The 23,472-nt window shown below is 37.6% G+C and overlaps 1 protein-coding gene across 3 annotated transcripts in view; it reads left to right on the top strand.

Annotated features, from left to right (window-relative positions):
- The window catches only part of HECW1 (HECT, C2 and WW domain containing E3 ubiquitin protein ligase 1), a 434,723-nt gene that overhangs the window by 222,488 nt on the left and 188,763 nt on the right, over nucleotides 1-23,472 (top strand). For all 3 annotated transcript variants that reach the window (XM_035026508.1, XM_035026507.1, XM_035026506.1), the window contains one exon: nucleotides 22,963-23,057. In XM_035026508.1, the coding sequence (XP_034882399.1) occupies nucleotides 22,963-23,057 (95 nt within the window). The remainder of the gene's footprint in view (nucleotides 1-22,962; nucleotides 23,058-23,472) is intronic.

Raw genomic sequence — 23,472 nt, 5'->3', positions numbered from 1 at the left:
CCAACTCTGCCATCTAGTGAAGATCAATGCCTCCAAATCAGAAATGAGTTTTTCCCAAGAGACAGTAAATTCTAAACCTGAAAATATATTTTTTTTTATGAAATCCCACATCAGTGGAGTGCATTGTCCCCTTTTCAGGAAAGGAATTTGCCTGCCATAAGGCTTCTTTCTTGATGTCAGATGTCTCTTAGAGGGACCCAGGATTCAGTTGTATCCTAGACTTTGGAATCAACTGCACCTGGGAAAAGCAGCAGCCGATTCAATATGCAGCATGCCAGATGGCCTGGCATCTCTATATGAGCTTCAAGCTACCACGTCCTGTGTGGCAGGGAGCCAGACTGGTGGGTGGGCTCTCCTGGGCCAGAACTGCAGGTCTGAATATTCCTAGCCTGCAAGATTCTCTCCACAGAAAACTGTGGTCCCATCTGCAGCTGACCATGTTAGTCCTGACTGAGCATCAAACTGTGAGAAAGTTTAATGTCTCCTAGAATCTAAGGGAAAATTGGGTAGGGGGAGAAGAGAGGCACCCTGTGAGGCAAAGGGAAATCCAGGGACAAAGCAGCTTTTCCTACTAGGGTGGATTCTTCACTTCTTGCCAGACTAGCCCACCTCTGAGGATTTTACCTTGTCAGGCAGCCCATTCACAAGATTAAAGCGTGACTGTCTGTGTTACATGACTCCGGGAGAGCTATTTTGGTGGATTTCTGTGAGCTGTGTCCCGGGAGCTGGTAACATATCAGCCCTGTTAAGTATGGTCACGGGAATATCTGGTGACCACGTATCAGAAATTACACCGCAGTACATCTCATGCCTTAGTGTAACGAAAACTATTCAACAGTTAGGTCTTCTGAAATAGGCCCCTGACATTCATTTGAGGTTCTCACCTTGATCCAGTTTTATAAGTCAATATTCAGAATGCTCTTACTGATCCTAAACAGTTCTTTTTTTTTTTTAAGATTTTATTTATTTATTTTACAGAGACAGTGAGAGCAGGAACACAAGCAGGGGGAGTGGGAGAGGGAGAAGCAGGCTTCCTGCTGAGCAGGGAGCCCGATGTGGGACTCGATCCCAGGACTCTGGGATCACGACCTGAGCCAAAGGCAGCCGTTTAACAACTGAGCCACCCAGGTGCCCCCTAAACAGTTCATTTTAAAAGTCATGCTGATGAGCAAAATAAGTCAAACAGAGAAAGACATGTATCATATGACCTCACTGATATGAGGAATTCTTAATCTCAGGAAACAAACCAAGGGTTGCTGGAGTGGGGGGTGAGGTGGGAGGGATGGGGTGACTGGGTGATAGACACTGGGGAGGGTATGTGCTCTGGTAAGCGCTGTGAATTGTGCAAGACTGTTGAATCTCAGATCTGTACCTCTGAAACAAATAATACAATATATGTTAAGAAAAAAAAAAAGAGGAAGAAGATAGCAGAGGGGAAGAATGAAGGGGGGGAAATCGGAGGGGGAGACGAACCATGAGAGACGATGGACTCTGAAAAACAAACTGAGGGTTCTAGAGGGGAGGGCGGTGGGAGGATGGGTTAGCCTGGTGATGGGTATTAAAGAGGGCACGTTCTGCATGGAGCACTGGGTGTTATACGCAAACAATGAATCATGGAACACTACATCTAAAACTAATGATGTAATGTATGGTGATTAACATAACAATAAAAAAATTTTTTAAAAAGTCATGCTGAGATTGCTTCCCTCCTCCACCAACACACTCTCAACACTGTCCTTCATACATTTACACATCTGCCCCAACGCATCCTTGCACCTCACGGCACCACCAATCTGGAAAAATTTGGCTAATACCTAAGAAAAGTACATGCTTCTGAAATAAAAGACCTCGAGCACACACCAGCAGGTCAAGAGCTGGTTTAAGGCATTAGTAATCAGGATAGGATATGGGGTAAGGTCTCCGTCTGACCTTCTCCCTTTATGCCAGGAGCTGTACTTTCTACCATCTGGAGCTCTTCAGTAGGACCGTCTGTCATTCTTGGTTTACATGTCCTATCTCAACCCTAGGGAACTCAGTGCTCCACCATCTGACCAGTTAAAAGCCTTCCCACTTCTTGGACTGAAATGCAGAGACCCACCCCCCTAATCCAGGATTAGGGGTAAAAATATGTGGCACAGAAGGTACTGGACTTTGTGGTGTCATGGCCAATCCTTTATCTGGCCTCCAAGGATCTGTTGGGATCCCTGCTTTGAGCTTGAATGCCCCCAGGGAGGCTTAGGGACAGCTCCACCCAGGAGAGAGGACAAAAAAAAAGTGTCAGCAGCTAGATGGTGCTTCTTTTTCATTTCAGATTCTTTATCCTTCCATCTATCCCTCACCAGGGATTTTTTTACTTTATTAATCTTTTCAAAGAACCAACTTCTGGTTTTCTTGATCCTCTATGTATGTTTTCTGTTTATTTCCTTTCTGCTCTTATCTTTATTTTTTATGATCTCCTTCCATCTACTTTCCTTGGGTTTAATTTGTTGTTCTTTTTCTAATTTCTTGAGATGGCTGCTTAGCTCATTGGTTTTTAGCTATTCTTCTCTATGTATGCATTTAAAGCTGAATTTTCCACTAAGCAGTTTTTGTTTTACTTTGTTTTGGTAAAATTCTAAGTGAAGCATAACACAACAGAAAGATGCTCAAATTTAAACGCAGAGCTTATGAATTTTCAGAAAGTGAACACATCCATGTACACAGCACCCAAATCAAGAAGCAAAGCTTTACTCACATTTTAACCCATTCTGTTTCTCCTCCCTCCTTTATGTATATCTGTGTTTTTTTTAATCTTGCATGCTTTTTGCTTTTTTTTTCGTTTTTATTTAAATTCCAGTTACTTAATACACAGTGTAATATTAGATTCAGATGTAAAATTTAGTGATTCAGCACTTCCATACAACACCCAGTGCTCATCACAAGTGCCCTCCTTAGTACCCATCACCTATTGAACCCATTCCCCAACCCACCTCCCCTCTAGTAACCATCAATGTGTTCTCTATAGTTAAGACTCTGTTTCTTGGTTTTCCTCTTTTTTTTCCCCTATGATTGTTTGTTTTGTTTCTTAAATTCCACCTATGAGTGAAATCATATGGTATTTGTCTTTCTCTGACTGACTTAATTCACTTAGCATAATACTGCCTAGCTCTATCCACATCCTTGCAAATGGCAAGATTTCATTCTTTTATGGCTGAATAATATTCCATTATGTATATATACCACATCTTCTTTATCCATTCATCAGTCAATGGACATTTGGGCTCTTTCCATAATTTGGCTATTGTTGATAATGCTGTTCTAAATATCAGGGTACATGTATCCCTTCAAATTAGTATTTTTATGTCCTTTGGGTAAATACCTAGTAGTGCAATGGCTGGATTGTAAGGTAGGTCTATTTTTAATTTTTGAGAAACCTCCCTTCTGTTTTCTAGAGTGGCTGCCCCAGTTTACATTCCCACCAACAGTGTAAGAGGGTTCCCTTTTCTCCACATCCTTGCCAATACAGTTCATTTTAAAAGTCATGCTGTTGACTTTTAACTTTTTTCTGTATTGTTGTTTTCTGTATTGTCAATTTTAGCCATTCTGACAGGTGTGAGGTGATATCTCATTGTCGTTTTGATTTGCATTTCCCTGATGATGAATGATGTTGAGCATCTTTTCCTGTGTCTGATGGCCATCTGGATGTCTTCTTTAGAAAAATATCTGTTCATGTCTTCTGCCCATTTTTTAGTTGGGTTATTTTTTTCTTGGGTGTTGAGTTTTATAAGTTCTTTATATATTTTGGGTATTAACACTTCACCACATATGTCATTGGCAAACATCTCCCATTTCCTAAATTACCTTTTAGTTTTGTTGACTATTGCCTTTGCTGTGCAGAAGCTTTTTATTTTGATGAAATCCCAGTAGTTTATTTTTATTTTTGTTTGCCTTGCCTCAGAAGACATATCTAGTAAGAAGTTGCTATGGCTGATGTCAAAGAGGTTAATGCCTGTATTCTCCTCTAGGATTTTAATAGTTTCTTGTCTCACATTTAGGTCTTTAATCCATTTTGAATTTATTTTTGTGTATGGTGTAAGAAGGTGGTCCAGTTTCATTCTTTGTGCATTGCTGTCCAGTTTTCCCAACAATCCAGGAGATTGTCTTTTTCCCCATTGGCTATTCTTTCTTGCTTTGTCAAAGATTAATTGACCATAGAGTTGTAGGTTCATTTACGGATTTCCTATTCTGTTCCACTGATCTATGTGTCTGTTTTTGTACTAGCACCAGGCTGTCGTGATCACTATAGCTTTATAATATAATTGAAGTCAGGAATTGTGATGCCTCCAGCTTTGCTTTTCTTTTTCAAGGTTGCTTTGGCTATTCAGGGTAATTTTGTGGTTCCATACAAATTTTAGGATTGTTTATTCTAGCCCTGTGACAAATGCTTGTGGTATTTAGATAGGGTTTGCATTAAATGGGTAGTATAGACATGTTAACAATGTTTGTTCTTCTGATCCATGAGCATGGAATGTCTTTCCAGTTCCTTGTGTCATCTTCAATTGCTTTCACCAGTGTGTTATAGTTTTCAGAGTATAGTTCTTTTACCTCTTTGGTTAGGTTTATTCATAGGGATCTTATTATTTTGGGTACAGTTGTTAATGGGATTAATTCCTTGATTTCTCTTTCTGTTGCTTTGTTATTGGTGTATAGAAATACAACAGATGTCTGTACATTGATTTTGTATCTGTGACTTTACTGAATTCCTGCATTAATTCTAGCAATTTTTTGGTGGATCTTTTGGGGTTTTTTTATATAGAGTATCATGTTATCTGCAATAGTGAAAGTTTGACTTCTTCTTTGTTGATCCGGATGCCTTTTATATCCTTTTGTTGTATGATTGGTGTGGCTAGGACTTCCAGTACTATGTTAAATAACAGTGAGAGTGGACATCCATGTCTTTTTCCTGACTGTAGAGGAAAAGCTTTCAGTTTCTCCCCATTGAGGATGATATTAGCTGTGGGCTCTTCGTATACAGCCTTTATTATGTTGAGTTATGTTCCCTCTAACCCTACTTTGTTGAGGGTTTTTATCAAGAATGGCTGTTGTACTTTGTCAAATGCTTTTTCTGTATCTATTAAAAGGATCATATAGTTCTTATCCTTTCTTTTATTGATGTAGGGTATCACATTGATTGATTTGCAAATATTGAACCACCCTTGCAGCCCAAGAGTAAATCCCATCTGATCATGGTGAATGATTCTTTTAATGTACTGTTGGATTCGGTTTGCTAGTATTTTATTGAGAATTTTTGCATCCATGTTCATCAGGGATATTGGCCTGTAGTTCTCTTTTTTAGTGGTGACTTACCTGGTTTTGGTATCAGGGCAATGCTGGCCTCATAGAATGAGTTTGGAAGTTTCCTTGCATTTCTGCTTTTTGGAACAGTTTGAGAAGAATAGGTATTAAGTCTTTAAATGTTTGGTAGAATTCCCCTGTGAAGCCATCTGGCCCTGCACTTTTGTTTGTTGGGAGGTTTTTGATTACTGATGCAATTTCTTTGCTGGCTATCAGTTTGTTCTAATTTTCTATTCCTTCTTGTTTCAGTTTTGTTAGTTTATATGTTTCTAGGAATCTATCCATTTCTTCCAGGCTGTCTAATTTGTTGGCATATAGTTTTTCATAATATTCTTTTACAATTGTTTGTATTTCTATGGTGTTGGTTATTTCTCCTCTCTCATTTGTGATTTTATTTATCTGGGTCCTTTCTCTTTTCTTTCTGATAAGTCTGGCTAGGGGTTTATCAATTTTACTACTTTTTTCAAAGAACCAACTCCTGGTTTCACTGATCTGTTATATTGTTTTTTGAGTTTCTATACCATTTATTTCTGCCTTAATCTTTATTATTTCCCTCCTTCTGCTGGCTTTAGGCTTTGTTTGTTGTTCTTTTTCTAGGTCCTTTAGGTGTAAGGTTAGGTTGTTTATTTGAGATTTTTCTTGCTTCTTAGGGTAGGCCTGATTGCTACATACTTCCCTTTTAGGATCGCTTTTGCTGCATCCCAAAGGTTGTGGGCCGTATATTTTTCATTTTCATTTGTTTCCATGTATTTGTTTAATTTCATTTGTTTCCATATAATTTTTTAATTTAATTTTTTAATTTTAATTTTTTTAATTTAGTACATGTTGTTTAACCTCCATGTATTTGAGGTCTTTCCAAATTTTTTCTCATGGTTGACTTCAAGTTTCATAGGGTTCTGGTCAGAAAATATGCATGGTTTGATCTCAATCTTTTTGTCCTTGTTGAGGCCTGATTTGTGACCTAGTATGTTATCTATTCTGGAGAATGTCCCATGTGCACTTGAAAAGAATGTGTATTCTTCTTCTTTAGGATGCAGTGTTCTGAATATATCTGTTAAATCCATCTGGTCCAGTGTGTCATTCAAAGCCACTGTTTCTTGGTTGATTTTCTGCTTAGATGATCGGCCCATTGCTGTGAGTGTGGTATTAAAGTCCCCTACTATTATTGTGTTATTATCAATGAGTTCCTTTATGTTTGTTATTAATTGTTTCCTATATTTGGGTGCTCCCATTTTGGGGTCATAAATATTTACAATCGTTAGATCTTCTTGTTGGATTTTCCCCTTTATCATGACACAGTGCCCATCTTCATATCTTGTTACCATCTATGGTTTCAAGTCAAGTTGGTCCAATATAAGTATTCCTACTCTGGCTTTCTTTTGATGTCCATTTGATGATAAATGTTTCTCCATCGTCTCACTTTCAATATGCAGTTGTCTTTAGGTCTAAAATGAGTCTCTTGTAGGCAGCATATAGATGGGTCTTGTTTTTTTTTAATCCATTCTGATACCCTGTTTCTTTTGATTGGAGCATTTAGTAATTCAGAGTAATTATTGATAGATATGTATTTAGTGCCATTGTATTACTTGTTTTGTTGTTCTTTCTGGAGACTTTCTCTGTTCCTTCCTTGTCTTTGTCACTTTTAGCCTTTCCTTTCTACTCAGAGTCCCCTTTAATATTTCTTCCAGGACAGGGTTAGTGGTCACAAACTCCTTTAGTTTTTGCTTGTTTGAGGAACTCTTTATTACTCCTTCTATCCTGAGTGATAGCCTTGCTTGATAGGGTATTCTTGGCTGCAGATTTTTCCCATTCAGCACACTGAACATATCATGAACATATCCCTTCTGGCCTGCTAAGTTTCTGTGGAGAGATCGGCAGCAAGCTTTATAGGTCTTCCTTGTAAGTTAAGGACTTCTTTTATCTTGCTGCTTTTAAGGTTTTTTTAATCACTATATTTTGCAAATTTAATTACAATATATCTTGATGTTAGACTGTTTTTGCTGATTTTGGTGGGAGTTCTCTGTGCCTCCAAAATCTGTCTGACTGTTTCCTTCCCCAGATTAGGGAAGGAACTATTTCAACTATTATTTCCTCTAATCTGTTTTCTGCCCCCTTTTTTCTCTCTTCTTCTTCTGGTACTTCTATAATATATATGAATGTTATCACATTTGATGGAGATACTGAGTTCCCGAAGTCTATGCTCATGATCCATAATTCTTCTTTCTTTCTTTTGTCCAGCTTCGTTCTTTTCCATTATTTTGTCTTCTAGGTCGATAATTCATTCCGCAGCTTCTTCCAGCCTTGTGGTTATTACATCCAGTCTGTTTCAATTCTCAATTATTGCATTTTTCCTTTGTGACTGATTGTTTTTTAACTCTTCTATCTCTGTGCCAAGGGCCTCCCTGAAGGCTTCCATCCCTTTCTCAAGCCCAGTGAGTATCCTTATGATCATTCCTTTAAATTCATTTAGATCTCTGGCATGACCTTATCTTATTCTTTCATGTGGGATGAATTCCTCCATCTTGGCATTTGTCTAAGTCTCTGCCTTCTTTTGTGTGTTAGAAAAGCCAGTTATGACTCCAGCTCCTGAACGTAGTGGCCTCATGAGGAAGAGATCATACAATGTCCAGGGCCTGGTGCTTCAGGGAGTGTCACTGGTGTGTGCTCTGTGCACTCTGCTGCTGTCTTTTGGCTGCTTTATCCTTTAGGCCAGTTGTCTGCAGAGGCTCTCCTTGTCTGCTGTGGGCAATGTTTGGTACTTGGCCAGAAGTGGAAAGTTTCAACTAGGTGTGCTTTGGTCTGCTTGTGAAATGAGACCTGATACCACCTCCATTAGAACTGAGGCTCTGCAGAACTCTCTGGTTGGGAGATATGGTGTGGGCAGGGGTTTCTGTTGGTCTTCTGGGGAAGGGGCCCACCGTGCTGGGCATGAGGCACAACTTGCCCGAGAACACAGGCCTGCCAGAGTTCGGGCGTGTGAGGTGCGGTGTAAGCAGGCTAGGCAGCCAGGGTAGCCACTTGCTGCCTCCTGCAGGTGACTCTGTGCTTATGCTGAGGGGTGGGGGAGGAAAATGGCACCAGTCAACGCTTTTGTCCCCAGAGAGGAGTCTCAGTACATGTTGCCTCTCAGGGAAGCACTCCGAGAACAGCAAATAATCTCCCTCTGTGTGTCCCAGACATTTTCCATTTCGCTGTTTCCACACTATCTGCCCCCCGGGTTGTTTGCCTGCCTTCTCTCCAGAAGCAGCACATTGCCCTCTGGGCTCTATCCCAGCCAAGCCTGCGAACTTTTAAAACTCCAGGCTTTAGGGACAGGGTGTGGGCAGGGGCCTGCGCTGGTCTTCTGGGAGTGGGTCCTGCCTCGCTGGGACTGAGAGAGGTTCAGCTGAGAAGGGCAGTTGCAGCAGAGCGCAGGGGAATGGAACTTGGAGTGAGCAGGCTAGGCGGCCAGTGTTGGGCCAGCTGCCTCTGCAAGTGGCTCTGCACCGAGGCTGAGGGTCCAGCGAGGGAAATGGTGCCCATTGGCTCCTTTGTTCCTAGAAAGGAGCCTCTGGGAATACTACGTCTCAGGGATATGCTCCAAGAAGAGTGAACAATCTACCTCCCGTGTGCCCCAGGTGCTCCTGAGATGGCTGTTTCCATGCCCTCTGCCCCCAGGGTTGCTTGCCTGCCTTCTCTCTTGGAGAGGGGCAGCACCCTCTGGGCCTCATCCCAGCCAAGCCCACCGACCTTTAAAACTCTAGTCTTCAAGCCCTGCTGGCTGCAACAACTCAAGGAGATTAGCCCCTCTCGTTTTCCCAGCCAATGGCTTTGGGGAAATGTTCTCCTTGTGGGTTTCCTTGTGTGCTTCTCTCTCCCTCTCTCTTTCTCTCTCTCTCTCGCCTTTTTCTGCAACCACAGCTCCCTTCCCTCCACAGCACCAGTGATCCGTTTCAGCCCCAAACCAAGTCTCTGTACTACCTACCTTCCTTGATGTGGCTTCTTCTCTCCCTCTAGTTGTGGAGTTTCTTCTGTCCCTCCTTAGGTTGATTTGATAGTTATACAGCTATTTTTGGGGGGTGAGACAAGCCTAGGGTCCTACTTCTATGCCACCATTTAGCTCAAGCCCCTGCACTTCTATGTTTCTGTCTAGGGTCATTTTCCTTCTAAAAGGAAAGAGCTTCTTTTTTTTTTTTGTATTTCTTTTGGTGCAGGCCTACTAGTGATAAACCCCTCAGTTTTTGTTTGTCTAAGAATGTCACTATTTCACTTTGACTTCTGAAGAATAACTTCACAGTTATATGAAATTCTAGGTTTGTTGTTATTTTCTATAGCACTTAGGAATGTCATTTTTCTGTCTTCTGAAAAGTCATCTGTTAGTCTTTCTTTCATTCCTTTGAAAATAATATGGGTGTTTTTCTCCCTCTGATGCTTTCAAGACTTTTCCCTTTGTCTTTTGTTTTCAACAGTTGAATTATGATGTTTTTATGACTGATTTTTGTTTTTATTCTGAGGCTAGATGATAAGCTATTGTTATTTCCTCAGTTACCTTTGCCCAGTTCTCGGGGGCTCCAGTCATTCCACTGTCCCATATATCCCTTGTTCTCTCCCCTGTATTTATCATTCTTTTTTCTCTCTTCCTTCAATCTGGATGTGCTCTATGAATACATCTTACTGACCCTTTTCCTGCTATATGTGCTATGCCACTAAGCCCACAGATTGAGTTCTTAATTTCAGCTGTTCTGTTTTTCAATAATAAAGTCACTATTCGATTCATTTCTATGGGTTCTAATTTTCTGACAAAGGTTGCATTTTATCTGTTTTCTTTAAAGTCTTTGCTTAGGTGATGGGCATTAAGGAGGGCACTTGATGTAATGACCACTGGGTGTTATATGCAACTGATGAATCACTAAACTTTACCTTTGAAACTAATAATATACTATATGTTAATTAATTGAATTTAAATTAAAAAAATAAAGTCTTTGCTTAATGACTTCAGTATCAGGACCCTATTTCCATTTTTGTTCTTGCTTTAGGTCCATGACTTCTGTCTCTTATCATACCTGACAGTTTTCTATCCATCATCATATGTTGGCTGTGAAATGTAGAAACTTCGGTGGTAGCATCTTCTCCTTGGAGAGCATTTGCCCTTTCCTCAGCTCAGTGGTGCAGGTGCTGATGGTGGTGACCCAATGAGTGGATGAGCTGAATGAAGTGCAATGCAGTCTTGGTAAGCCAGAATCTCCCTCTGGCTCACCGTGTTCCTAGGGACCCCTCTCCAGGGCTTGCATTGAGAACCAAGGGTTTTCAGCAGGGACCCTTTCTTGACCCTCTCCCTACCAGGTCTCCTCACGACCAAGAGACAGATTTGGGCTCTACTTTTCAGATGTTTCCATGATTAGATTTTTAGTCTTTCGCCCTAAAAGCTTAAGATTTGGCAAAGGTCTGAGGGGATGTCAGCTGGGGATTGAGGTCTCCAGTCCTGTCACTCTGGCCCCACAGGGCCAGCAGCAGCTCTGCTGGTCCTCTGCCACCGAGGAAAGGGTCTGTAGGTTATCAGTTCACCTGACTAGTCTCTCTCTTCTCTTGTTGCTTCCATCGTTCTGCAGTGCCTTAAACATTTTGCTTCAAAATCAGCTTACTGAGTTAGCAGCAGGAGCATTTATCTGCTACAATTACTCTATTCTAGAAGGAAGAGGAAATTGCTAATTGCCTTTTAGCAAATACTCCACATGCAATGATCCCAGAGACCAGAAATACTTGTCTAATAACCTGCCCTGAAACAGGAAACAAAATACATTTATTGGATCATTGTTTAGTTTAGAATTGACCCTCTAGCACCTGAAATAAATATCACCCATAAATTAAAGTTGTAATGTTATTTTACATAATGGTTCGTTTTGATCAATCTTCCACTTTTGCTGTGGTACCATGTTTAAAGCATTAACATAGGATTTATGCTGCTGCTGTTCTAAATAGGAAATTACGTAAATAATATACAGTTCTTTGTGCAAAAAGAGATATATCAGTTATTACAATTACTTCAGAAAGAAGTTGCAATTAAATATTTTTCATTGAAGTAATCATAATTTAGCTATTAGAGAAACATGACCTTATCACATGGCAATTTTTATAAGTTAGGCAAATCTGAAATACTTAAAAATGTGAACATCTCCTCTTATTTATTTTATATAAATATTTTATATATTTATTATATAAGATTATAAATATATAAATTTATATATATTTTATATTATATATAAATATATATTTATATATTATATATAAATAAAATTTATTACTTTGGCTTTTTTATTATTTTCAAATTACAAAGTTAATGTAATTAGTCTGTAAGACAACATTCTTAACCACTCCTGGAAGTGCAGATTTAAGTGAGATACTATCTTACCAAATTACAAAATTTTGACAAATCATTTTGATATTCTGTAATACAATAAGATTTTTTTCTATTAGAGTCATATATTACTTTAATGAGAATTTTACTGCAAAAATATCATTTGAATGCCAAGTGAAAATACCATATTTTTCAGAGCTATTTATAGTAGAACAAAGTTTTTTTTGGTACAACTTCTTATGGCTTTCACACTTACATAATTTTCTTTTTTTTGAATGAGTTCTTGAATGCAAACTGCTAAAATGAAATGTTACAGGACAAGCATATATAAAAGGTGACTGCTTCATTCTGGTGTTAGTCCAAAACCAGGGCCTGATACATGAGAGGCTTTAAAACTCTACCTTCAAGATATCCAACAGACAATATCAGCTTTAAATTAAAATGACTTCTCCAAGTGTTAACTATTTACATGTATCATGGAATCTTCAATGTTAGACGCCTTGTCAATGAACACTAATTCCATTTATTCCCATTTATTAGGAAGCCCTTCCTTTTGTTTTTGTCAAAAATCACAGCCTTTCTCTAAGCTACTTATTTCTTTTTTTTTTTAAAGATTTTTATTTATTTATTTGAGAGAGAGAATGAGACAGAGAGAGAGAGCATGAGAGGGGGGGAAGGATCAGAGGGAGAAGCAGACTCCCTGCTGAGCAGGGAGTCCGATGCGGGACTCGATCCCGGGACTCCAGGATCATGACCTGAGCCGAAGGCAGTCGCTTAACCAACTGAGCCACCCAGGCGCCCTCTAAGCTACTTATTTCTTAAAATCCATTTAATTCAATTTAAAATGAAAAAACAAATACAAATGAACATATTGCTATATAGGATAGACTGGGAGGACCTAAGAAAGTTCATATCATTAATGTTGATTATTTCTTGGGTGCCTGGGTGGCTCAGTTGGTTAAGCGACTGCCTTCGGCTCAGGTCATGATCCTGGAGTCCCGGGATTGAGTCCCACATCAAGCTACCTGCTCAGCAGGGAGTCTGCTTCTCCCTCTCCCGCTCCCCCCTCTTGTGCTCTTTCTCTCTCTCACTCTCTCTCTCAAATAAATAAATAAAATCTTTAAAAAAAAATGTTGATTATTTCTTTAAAAATACTGCTCTTGGTATTTTTTCCTCTTACTAAAGCTAAGTATTCTTCAGATTCAAAATTTAATTTGTATCTTATTGTTCCATTGCTTTTTTTTTAATTGAGCTATAATTAACATACAGTGTTATATTAGTTTCACGTATACAATATAATGATTCAACAATTCTATACTTTTCTTGGTGCTCATCAAGATAAGTGTATTCTCAATCCCCTTCATGTATTTCTCCATTCCCCCCCACCTCCCCTCTGGCAATGACCAGTTTGTTCTCTGTATTTAAGAGTCTGTGTTTTTGTTTGTCTCTTTTTTTGTTTGCTTGTTTTGTTTCTTACATTCCAAATATGACTGAAATCATATGGTATTGTCTTTCTCTGATTGACTTATTTCACTTGGCATTATACCCTAACTCCACCCATGTTGTTGCAGATGGCAAGATTTCATTCTTTATGGCTAAGTAATATTCCATTGTACATTTATACCACATCTTCCTTATCTGGATATTCATCTATCAGTAGACACTTGAGCTCCTTTGATATCTTGGCTATTATAAATAATGCTGCAGTAAACATAGGGGTGCATATATCTTTTCAAATTAGTGTTTTCATTTTCTTTGGGTAATTGAACTATGGGATCATATGGTCATTCTGTTTTTTAATTTTTTGAGGAAACTCCATACTGTTTTCCTCAGTGGCTGCACCAGTTTGCATTCCCACCAACAGTACATGAGGGTTCCTTTTTCTCCACATCCTTTCCATTGCTTCTTGATCTTTTTGAGCATTTGAAAATATTATACTCTCCATTACTCCTTTTAAATAACTATTGGGACTGACTCTCTCACAGTTATTATGACCTCTCGAGTTAAAATTGTTTTTCTTGGATGTTGAAGATATGGTTTACATTTGTCTCACATCTCTTATAAATGAAATATTAGTAGATGTAAGCTCATTTTTCTTGCTACAGAATGTTATTGCACAGATAATTTGTTTTTTTCTGCACAAATAAGTAGTTCACAGAGGAAAGCATTTTACTTCCGGCTTGTCCAAATGTCTTTCTCAGTCATCTACTCTGATCATATTTTGATTCATAAGACTTGGGCATTTCTGCATTGCAGACATTGTAACATATGGATAGCTAAAGACTCGCCATGAAGTTCAGATATTTATTCATGGTGATGGCAATCTGTGCAATGTTCAGACAGCAATAGGAATAATCACCTTATTCTTAAAGAATATTTTTCTGGGTCGCAGAATTCTATATAACACGGTTTTGTTTTGTTTTGTTTTTTGTTTTGTTTTAGCACATTGAAGCTGTCATTCCTTTGTCCTCTGTGGTTTCTGCTGATATTGAATACTCATCTGTCAAATTGTTGTTCCTATGAAGATAATCTAGCTTAACTTCACTGGTTGATGATGTGATTTTTCTCTTCTTTTTTGAAGTTTTATAGTGATGTCTGCATGCTGTGTTCTTTTTGGATTCATAGGATTTTTTGAATCTATAGCTTGATGTTTTTTGTAACTTTTGGAACTTTTTGGAGAAGTTTTCACTTTTGGAGAATTTTTGGCTTTAACACCACTGTCTCTCTCCTCTCCTTTTGGATTCCAATTTATACATACTTTAGACCACCCCCTAGTATCCCATATGTTTCTTACTTCTCTTTTATATTTTATACCTTTTTTCTCTGCATACTTCATTCTGAATTTTTTCCTAACCTATATTCCAATTCCCTAAATATGCTCATGTGTTTTGTTTAATCCGTTTTAAAACCCATCTATTGAGTATTGTAGTTTTTTAGATCCAGAATTTCTGTTTGGTTCATTTTTATAGGCTTCATTCTTTGTTGATATTTTCAATCTTGTCTTTTATTTCCTTGAATGTTTTCAGTATATGTTCAGTAAAGCTTGTGTCTGATAATTCCAATATCTAGAAGCCATATGAATCAGCTTATAATGCCTATTTGTTCTATTGGTATGTTGTACATTGCCTGGTATCTGCATGTGCCTGGACAATTTTCATCAAGAACTGGACATTGTAAGTGAGAACTTGTAGAAATAATTTGAAGCTAAGAATGATGTTATTTCCCTCCTGAGAGGATTTACATTTCTGTCTGGGTGATACCTGGCAATCCAGACTAATAAGCTCAATTGAATTTCAAGATTTGAAATGATATGAAGGGCAAGGGCAAGTATATTCTCAACAGCATATCTATTCTGCTGTTCAGGGTTCCAATTTGAATCATGAAGGATTTACCAAAGTCTTCTTTTTTGGCGGGACCTGAACCCTTACATTTGATCCCCTTAGCCCTGCAAGTCTGAAAAAAGTTCTTTTAGCTCTTCCAGTTTCTCAGCTGCATTTTTTGGAATCAACACAGCCCCCAGCCCCAGCTAGGGAAACAGCAACCCCAAATCCTAGGCTCATCTATAAGTGTTCTTTTTCTGGATCTTGTCCTCAATATTCCCATTGTCTCACCAGGTCTCTGATGACTTCGGGCTAGGATTTCCAATTTTAGAGGGAAAATATTGCAAGACTACCTAACTAAATTTGATTTTGAGATAAACAATGAATATCTTTTCTAGTATAAGTCTGTTCCATGTAATAACTGGAACAGACTTATACTAAAAATGTATTCTCTGTTTATCTGAAACCCAAATTTAACTGAGTATCCTATATTTTACCTGGCAGTCCTACTTCAGGCAGATTTATGTCCATATTTTTCCAGCTTTTCTAGATGCTTTCTGAATTACCTAGTACATTGTTACTGGAAGTGGAAGTTTGCTGTTGCCTAGCTAGTCAACAATCTTGAGTTATTAAAAATTTTTAAAAGACAAATCACCAAATGGAAAGTTAATATGTTTACTGATTTCCTAGTTGCCATGAACTACATATGTGACCTTGTATAATTAGCTTCATATTTTGGCCTCTTTGTTTTTAGATGTAAAAAAAGAATGATAGATGACATTTGTTGAGGTCTTATTATATGCCAAGCATTGTGCTAAGCATTTTAAAAAAAGATTAATAATAATTACCTACACTTCATAGGGATTTTGTGAGGATCAAATTAGAAGATAGTATGACTGATCTGGTACATGTTAAATGCTAATTAACTGTTAAGACCAATTTGTTTTAACTTTTTTTAATTTTTGTTTTTTTTACTTTTACTTTTATTCTGTTATAGTAAACACATTTAACATGAGGTGTATCCTCTTAACAGATCTCTAAGTGTATAATACAGTATTGATAACTATAGGAATAATTTAATACAACAAATCTCTAGAACTTACTTATCTTGCATAACTGACAGTTTACATCACTGATTATCAACTCCTTATTTCCCTCTCCCTCCCAGCCCTTGGAAACCATAATTCTACTCTCTGCTTCTATGATTTGACTATTTTAAATACCACATATAAGTGGAATCACACAGTATTTGTCCTGTGACTGATTTATTTCACTTAGCATAACACCCTCAAGTTCCATCCATGTTGTTGCATATTTAGGATTTCCTTCTTTTTGAAGACTCAATAATATTCCATTGTTATATTTACCATATTTTTTTATCCATTCATCCACTGATGGACCTTTAGGTTGTTTCCACATCCTGGCTATTGTGAATAGTGGTACAGTGAACATGGGAGTGCAAATATCTCTTCAAGATCCTGATTTCAGTTCTCTTGGATAAATACCCAGTAGGATTGCCAGATAATTTTTTTAAAGTTTTAATTTTAATTCCAGTTAGTTAACATACAATGTTATATTAGTTTTAGGTGTACAACATAGTGATTCAACAATTCCATACATCACCTCATGATCATCAGACAATCCCCATCACCTATTTAACCCATTCCTCCAACCATCTCCCTCTCAGTACCCATCAGTTTGTTCTCTATAACTAAAAGTCTGTTTCTTCATTTGTCTCTCTCTCTCTCTCTTTTTCCCCTTTGCTTGTTTGGTTTTTTTTTCTTACATTCCACATATGAATAAAATCATATGGTATTCGTCTTTCTCTGATTGACTAATTTCACTTAGCATAATACCCTCTAGATCCATCCACATTGTTGCAAATGGCAAGATTTCATTCTTTTTATGGCGAATAAATTTCCATTGTATATGTATACCACATCTTCTTTACCCATTCAGTTGATGGATATTTGGGCTGCTTCCATAATTTGGCTATTGTAAATAACACTGCTATGAACATATGGGTGCATGTATCTCTTTGAATTAGTGTTTTTGTATTCTTTCAGTAAATACCCAGTAGTGAAATTTCTGGATTTCAGGGTGGTTCTATTTTTAACTTTTTGAGAAATCTCTATACTGTTTTCTACAGTGGCTGCACCCCTTTCCTTCCCCACAAATAGTGCTTGAGAGTTCCTTTTTCTCCACATCCTTGCGCACCCTGTTGTTTCTTGTGTTGTTGATTTTACCCATTCTGACCAGTGTGAGATGATATCTCATTGTAGTTTTTATTTTTAATTTCCCTGATGGTAAGTGATAATGAACATCTTTTCATGTGTCTCTTGGCCATCCGGATATCTTCTTTTTTTTTTTTTTTTAAGATTTATTTATTTATTTATTTGACAGAGAGAGAGAGCACAAGAAGGCAGAGTAGCAGGTAGAGGGAGAGGGAAAAGCAGGCTCCCCACTGAGCAAGGAGCCCGATGTGGGGCTCGATCCCAGGACCCTGTGATCATGACCTGAGCCGAAGACAGTTGTTTAACCAACTAAGCCACCCAGGCACCCCTATCTGGATGTCTTCTTTGGAGAAATATCTGTTCATGTCTTCTGCCCAGTTTTTAATTGGATTCTTTGGTTTTGGATGTTGAGTTTTATTAATTATTTATATATTTTGGGTACTAACCTTTTATCATATACGCCATTTGCAAATATCTTCTCCCATTCTGTAGGTTGCCTTTTACTTTTGTTGATCGTTTCCTTCGCTGTGCAGAAGCTTTTTATTTTGATGAAGTCCCAATAGTTTATATTTGGTTTTATTTCTCTTACCTCAGGAGACTTTTCTGCAAAAGAGTTGCTATGGCTGATGTCATAGAAGTTATTGTCTATGTTCTGTTTAGGTTTTTTTTGTTGTTGTTGTTGTTTCAGGTATCACATTTATGTCTTTAATCCATTTTAAATTTATTTTTGTGTATGGTGTAAGAAAGTGACCCAGTTTCTTTCTCTGCATGTTACTGTCCAGTTTTCCCAATACAATTTGTTGCAGAAACTGTCTTTTTTCCATTGGATATTCTTTCCTACTTTGTCGAATATTAATTGACCATATGGTTGTGAGTTCATTTCTGGGTTTCCTATTCTGTTCCATGTGTCTATTTTTGTACCAGCACCACACCGTTTTGATTCCTACAGCTTTGTAATAAAACTTGAAGTCTGGAATTGTGCTTCCTCCAGCTTTGCTTTTCTTTTTTAAGATTGCTTTGCCTATTCAGGGATTTTTTTGTGGTTTCATACAAATTTTAGGATCTTTTGCTCTAGTTCTGTGACAAATGCTGTTTGTGTTTTGATATGGATTGCATTAAATGTGTGTCATTAAGACAGTATAATACTGGCACAAAACCAGACACACAGATCAGTGGAACAGAATAGAAAACCCAGGAAGGGACCCACAACTATATGGTCAACTAATCTTTGACACAGCAGGAAAAATATCTAGTGGAAAAAAAAGACAGTCTCTTCAACAAAATGGTGTTGGGAAAACTGGACAGCAACATGCAGAAGAATGAAACTGGACCACTTTCTTACACCATACACAAAAATAAATTCAAAATGGATTAAAGACCTAAATGTGAGACAGGAAACCATCAAATTCCTAGAGGACAACACTGGTAGCAATTTTTTTAACCTCAGCTAATAGCAACTTCTTACTAGACACATCATCAGAGGCAAGGGAAACAAAAGCAAAAAGGAACTATTGGGACTTTATCTAAAGATAAAAAGCTTCTGCACAGTGAAGGAAACAATCAACAAAACTAAAAGGCAGCATATGAAATGGGAGAAGATATTTGCAAATGACATATCTGATAAAGGGTTAGTTTCCAAAATCTATAAATAACTTACCAAACTCAACACCCCCCCCAAAAAAAAATCCAGTTAAGAAATGGGCAGAAGACATGACTAGACATTTTTCCAAAGAAGATATCTAGATGGCTAACAGACCCATGAAAAGATGCTCAACCTCACTCATCATCAGGGAAATACAAATCAAAACCATGGTGTGATACCACCTCATACTTGTCAAATGGCTAAAATTAACAACACAAGAAACAAGAGGCATTGGCAAGGATGTGGAGAAAGGGGAATCCCCTTACATTGTTGGTGGGAATGCAAACTGGGGCAGCCACTCTGGAAAACAGTATGGAGGTTCCTCAAGAAGTTAAAAATAGAGCTACAATACAATCCAGCCATTGCACTACTAGGTATTTACCCAAAGGATGCAAAAATACAGATTCAAGGGGTATATGCACCCCAATGTTTATAGCAGCATTATCAACAATAGCCAGACTATGGAAAGAGCCCAAATGTCCATTGCTGATGAATGTATAAAGAAGATGTGTACGTACACACACACATACACACACACACACACTGGAATATTACTCAGCCATCAAAAAGAAGGAAATCTTGCAATTTGCAACAACACAGATGGAGTTAAAGTGTATTATGTTCAATGAAATAAGAAAGACAAATATCATATGATCTCACTCATGTGGAATTTAAGGAAGAAAACAGATGAACATATGGGAAGGGGGGAAAGAAGAAGAAGAAAGAGAGATGGAAACAAGCCATAAGTGACTCTTAACAACAGAGAATTAACTGAGGGTTGATGGAGGGAGGTGGGTAGGGGATGGGCTAGATGGGTGGTGGGTACTAAAGAGGGCACTTGCAATAAGCACCGGGTGTTGTATATAAGTGATGAATCACTGAATTCTACTCCAGAAATCAATATTGCTCTGTACGTTAACTAACAAAATATAATTTAAAAAAAAAAAACAAAACAACATTGATGAGAGAAACTGATGAGGGTGCACAGAGAAATAGAAAGACATTCCATGCTCATGGATTGGAAGAATATTATTAAAATGTATATGTTACATGTTTTGATAGGGATTGCATTAAATGTGTTGATTGCTTTGGGTAGTATAGACATTTTAACAATGTTTGTTCTTCTAATCCATGAGCATGGAATGCTTTTCCATTTCTTTGTGTCCTCTTCAATTTCTTTCATAAGTATTCTATAGTTTTCAGAGTACAGATCTTTTACTTCTTTAGTTAGATTTATCCCTAGGTATCTTATGGGTTTTGGTGCAATTGTAAATGGGATCAATTCCTTGATTCCTCTTTCTGCTGCCTCATTATTGGTGTATAGAAATGCAACAGATTTCTGTACATTGATTTTATATCCTGCAACTTTGCTGAATTCATGTATTAGCTGTAGCATTTGGGGGGGTGGCGTCTTTTGGGTTTTCTACATAGAGTACTGTGTTGTCTGTAAATAGTGAAAGTTTGACTTCTCCCTTGCCAATTTGGTTGCCTTTATTTCTTTTCGTTTTCTGATTGCTGAGGCTAAGACTTCCAGTACTGTGTTAAATAGTAATGGTAAGAGTTGACATCTCTGTCTTCTTCCTGACTGTAGAGGAAAAGCTCTCAGTTTTTCCCTTTTGAAGGTGATATTAGCCCTGGGTCTTTCATATATGGACTTTATGATGTTGAAGTATGTTGCATCTATCCCTACTTTGTTGTTGTTGTTGTTTTTTTAATCAAGAATGGATACTGTTATTTTGTCAAATGCTTTTTCTGAGGATCATATGGCTCTTATCTACCCTGACCTTTCTTACTTAAAGGCATTGGAATAATTTTATTTGAAAGGAAAGCTAGTAGTGCCTGTTTAGAATGCCTGTTATCTAAAATTTTCTTCCACCCAACTGTGCTTGAGGTGAAGCCATTGGCTCCTCCTTGCTGATGTCATTGGCACCTACAAGCAAAGGAACTTAAATTGCACTGGCTCAGTGAGGTTGCCTAGCTATATAGGCTCACTGCTTTATTCAGTGTCCCCCGTGATCCCTAACCTACAAGATATCTGCCTTTCAGGCTGAAGTAGTAGTGGATCTGGATGTGTATACCTAACAACGTGCAGATAACTGTGAGGTGCCCTGAAGAATGCAGAATTAGGTTGGAAGATTGTCCACAAGAAGCGCTTAAAAGGCAATAGACAATAATGTAAAATCACTGCAGGGAAAGAATGACTTAGGAGGGAATTGGAAAGTATTGATGTATCTAAAGGAAGAGCATATACACTAAAAGGTGAGCACCCAGGTATCATCCAGGCAGTGGGAAGTCTTGACAAGTACAGTTCAATGGATAAAAAAGAGTAAATACAAATGGCTAATTAAAATTTGATGAAAAAATGTTTAATCTCACTACTAATCAAATACATGAAATAAAAACGAAATATTACTTTAAAGTTACATTTAATTGATAATACTCAATATTAACAAGGGTTCCATGAAATGGTCAGAGCTACATTTTCTGATGAAAGTGTAAAGTGCTCTTTGGGAAGCAGTTTGGGCACAAGAAGGGAGAATCCTTAAAATATTCACATCTTCTAAAGAATAATATTGCAGTACTCATATCTTCTATGTCAAGAAACCTTTCTATATATAGTAAAGTTTACAGATAACAGAAACCCCAAAATAACAGTGGAAAACAACATAAATATTATATGCAAGGGAGGCTACAAAATAAAGTACTTTAGCTGGACAGTACCATCCAAAGTAAAATTGAGATTTTGTCATTAAGGAGGAAAGGGAGAATGGGTGTCGGGTAGGTAACCAGCAAGTTTTGCTCCATTATCCTATGGAGAAATCTTGAACTTCAACATAATTTTCAAAAAGTCATTCATTTTTAGGGAAAAGCCCAAATTTTCAAAATTACAGGAATACTTACAATTACAAATCAATTCAATGATTCCATAAAACAAAGAATGTTATCAACAAAGGTTTGATAGTTGAACCTGATTGTTTAATGTTAATTTTTAAAAATGCAGTATTATTGCATTATTATTTTACTACATTACATATAATATTAAAGCTTATACTCTCAGATGTACATAAAAACACTCATAGAAGATTTTTTTATAATTTTCTTCATTGTCCATATTCTCCATAATGAACATATCTAAAATTCATGCTAAGAAAATTGTCGACATTATTTTTTGAAACATTACAATCGACAAATTCCCAGATTTGAGAAACAGGATCTCAAATTGGAGATTTCTCATGTTGTTCCAAACAAAATTAATATAAGGGGCTAACACATAGCCTGGCAAATTTTTCAAATTTAAAGGAAAAATCCTACAAACAGTAAATTGGGAAAAGCAAGTCACCTTCAAATGAACTAGACTCAGGTTGGCCACAGATTTTGTCTTTAGTCATCATGCTCATCATGCATTATTTGCACTCTAAGAACTTTTATTTGCTTATCCAATACCTTATGAGGTGGGTACTATTGTTAGTTCTATTTATTTTACAAGGAACGTGGAGTAAGGGAGGTTAAGGGACTTGCTTGTTGTCTCATAGATGGTCAGTAATGGACCCAAAAAGCAAACCCAGGCAGAGTAGGCCCCCAAGGCCATATCTCTTCTACTTACATAGATAGGACTTTGAAGAAAAACAAACCGTGATGCAAAGAGGTTATCACTGATGTGTATCAGAGTTTGGAAAATATGCCTCCCATCCATGTATTTCAGTAACTTCTCAAAGTCCTCCTCCAAGTTGCTAAGATACTAATTACAATGAATTAAATAACCAAAAATTACAGAACAGACTGGTGGTAGGCATCAAACCGCCCAGAATCTTAGGATTAAGGGTTAATTCCAAATAACCTCTAATGGGATTGGATGGATGCTGAGAAGTTGAAATAATGGATTTCCCTTGGGTACAAAGGGCAGTTTTTGATGGCACATTTTTAGAAAGATGTCAGACCTGTCCAGGGAGCCACATGTTGAATAAGCATCATCAGATGTGGCCTGCTTGGCTCATGGGAGGAATTACATGGCATTTCCTGGGGCTGTCCCTCCGGAGCTGGTTATCTCTCCCTGGCTTATACCCTGCTTCTCAGTACCATTTGATTTTTGTTTTTCAGCTGAAACTAAGATCTGCTTCAAATACTACCATGGTGTGAGTGGAGCCCTGCGAGCCACCACGCCCAGCGTCACAGTCAAAAACTCTGCAGCTCCTGTAAGTCCCATTTCTTCCTCTTCGGTCAGAGCTAATCCTGGTGCTTCTTTGCTTTTTCCCATTTCGTGTGTGTGTGTGTGTGTGTGTGTGTATACACATATGGAGATATAGTGATAGATTATAAGTAGATAGACAGAAACAACCTCAAAATAGTCAAGAGGAATGAGATCCAAAGGCAATCTTATTAAAATCATACCACTTTTTGTTTGTGAAATGTTAAGCTTCAATAGTGAGATGTTTGTAATAGACTCATGCTTAATAGCAGTGAATACCAAGTGTTTCTTTGGAATGCATTTTTAAAATTCCTTGGTTTTAAGTATTTATATTTTCATATGTTTTAATTTCTTTTTAGGCTTATAAATAAATTTATGGAATAGAAATTTATAATCTCAGACTGATTTGGGTCATAAAATTA

This window comes from Mirounga leonina, unplaced genomic scaffold, assembly GCF_011800145.1.
Source record: "Mirounga leonina isolate KUSES-001 unplaced genomic scaffold, KU_Mleo_1.0 Mir_199, whole genome shotgun sequence".
In the NCBI taxonomy this organism is placed as follows: Eukaryota; Metazoa; Chordata; class Mammalia; order Carnivora; family Phocidae; genus Mirounga; species Mirounga leonina.
Note: the sequence above shows the minus strand (reverse complement) of the source record. Positions and strands in the feature narration are given on the sequence as shown.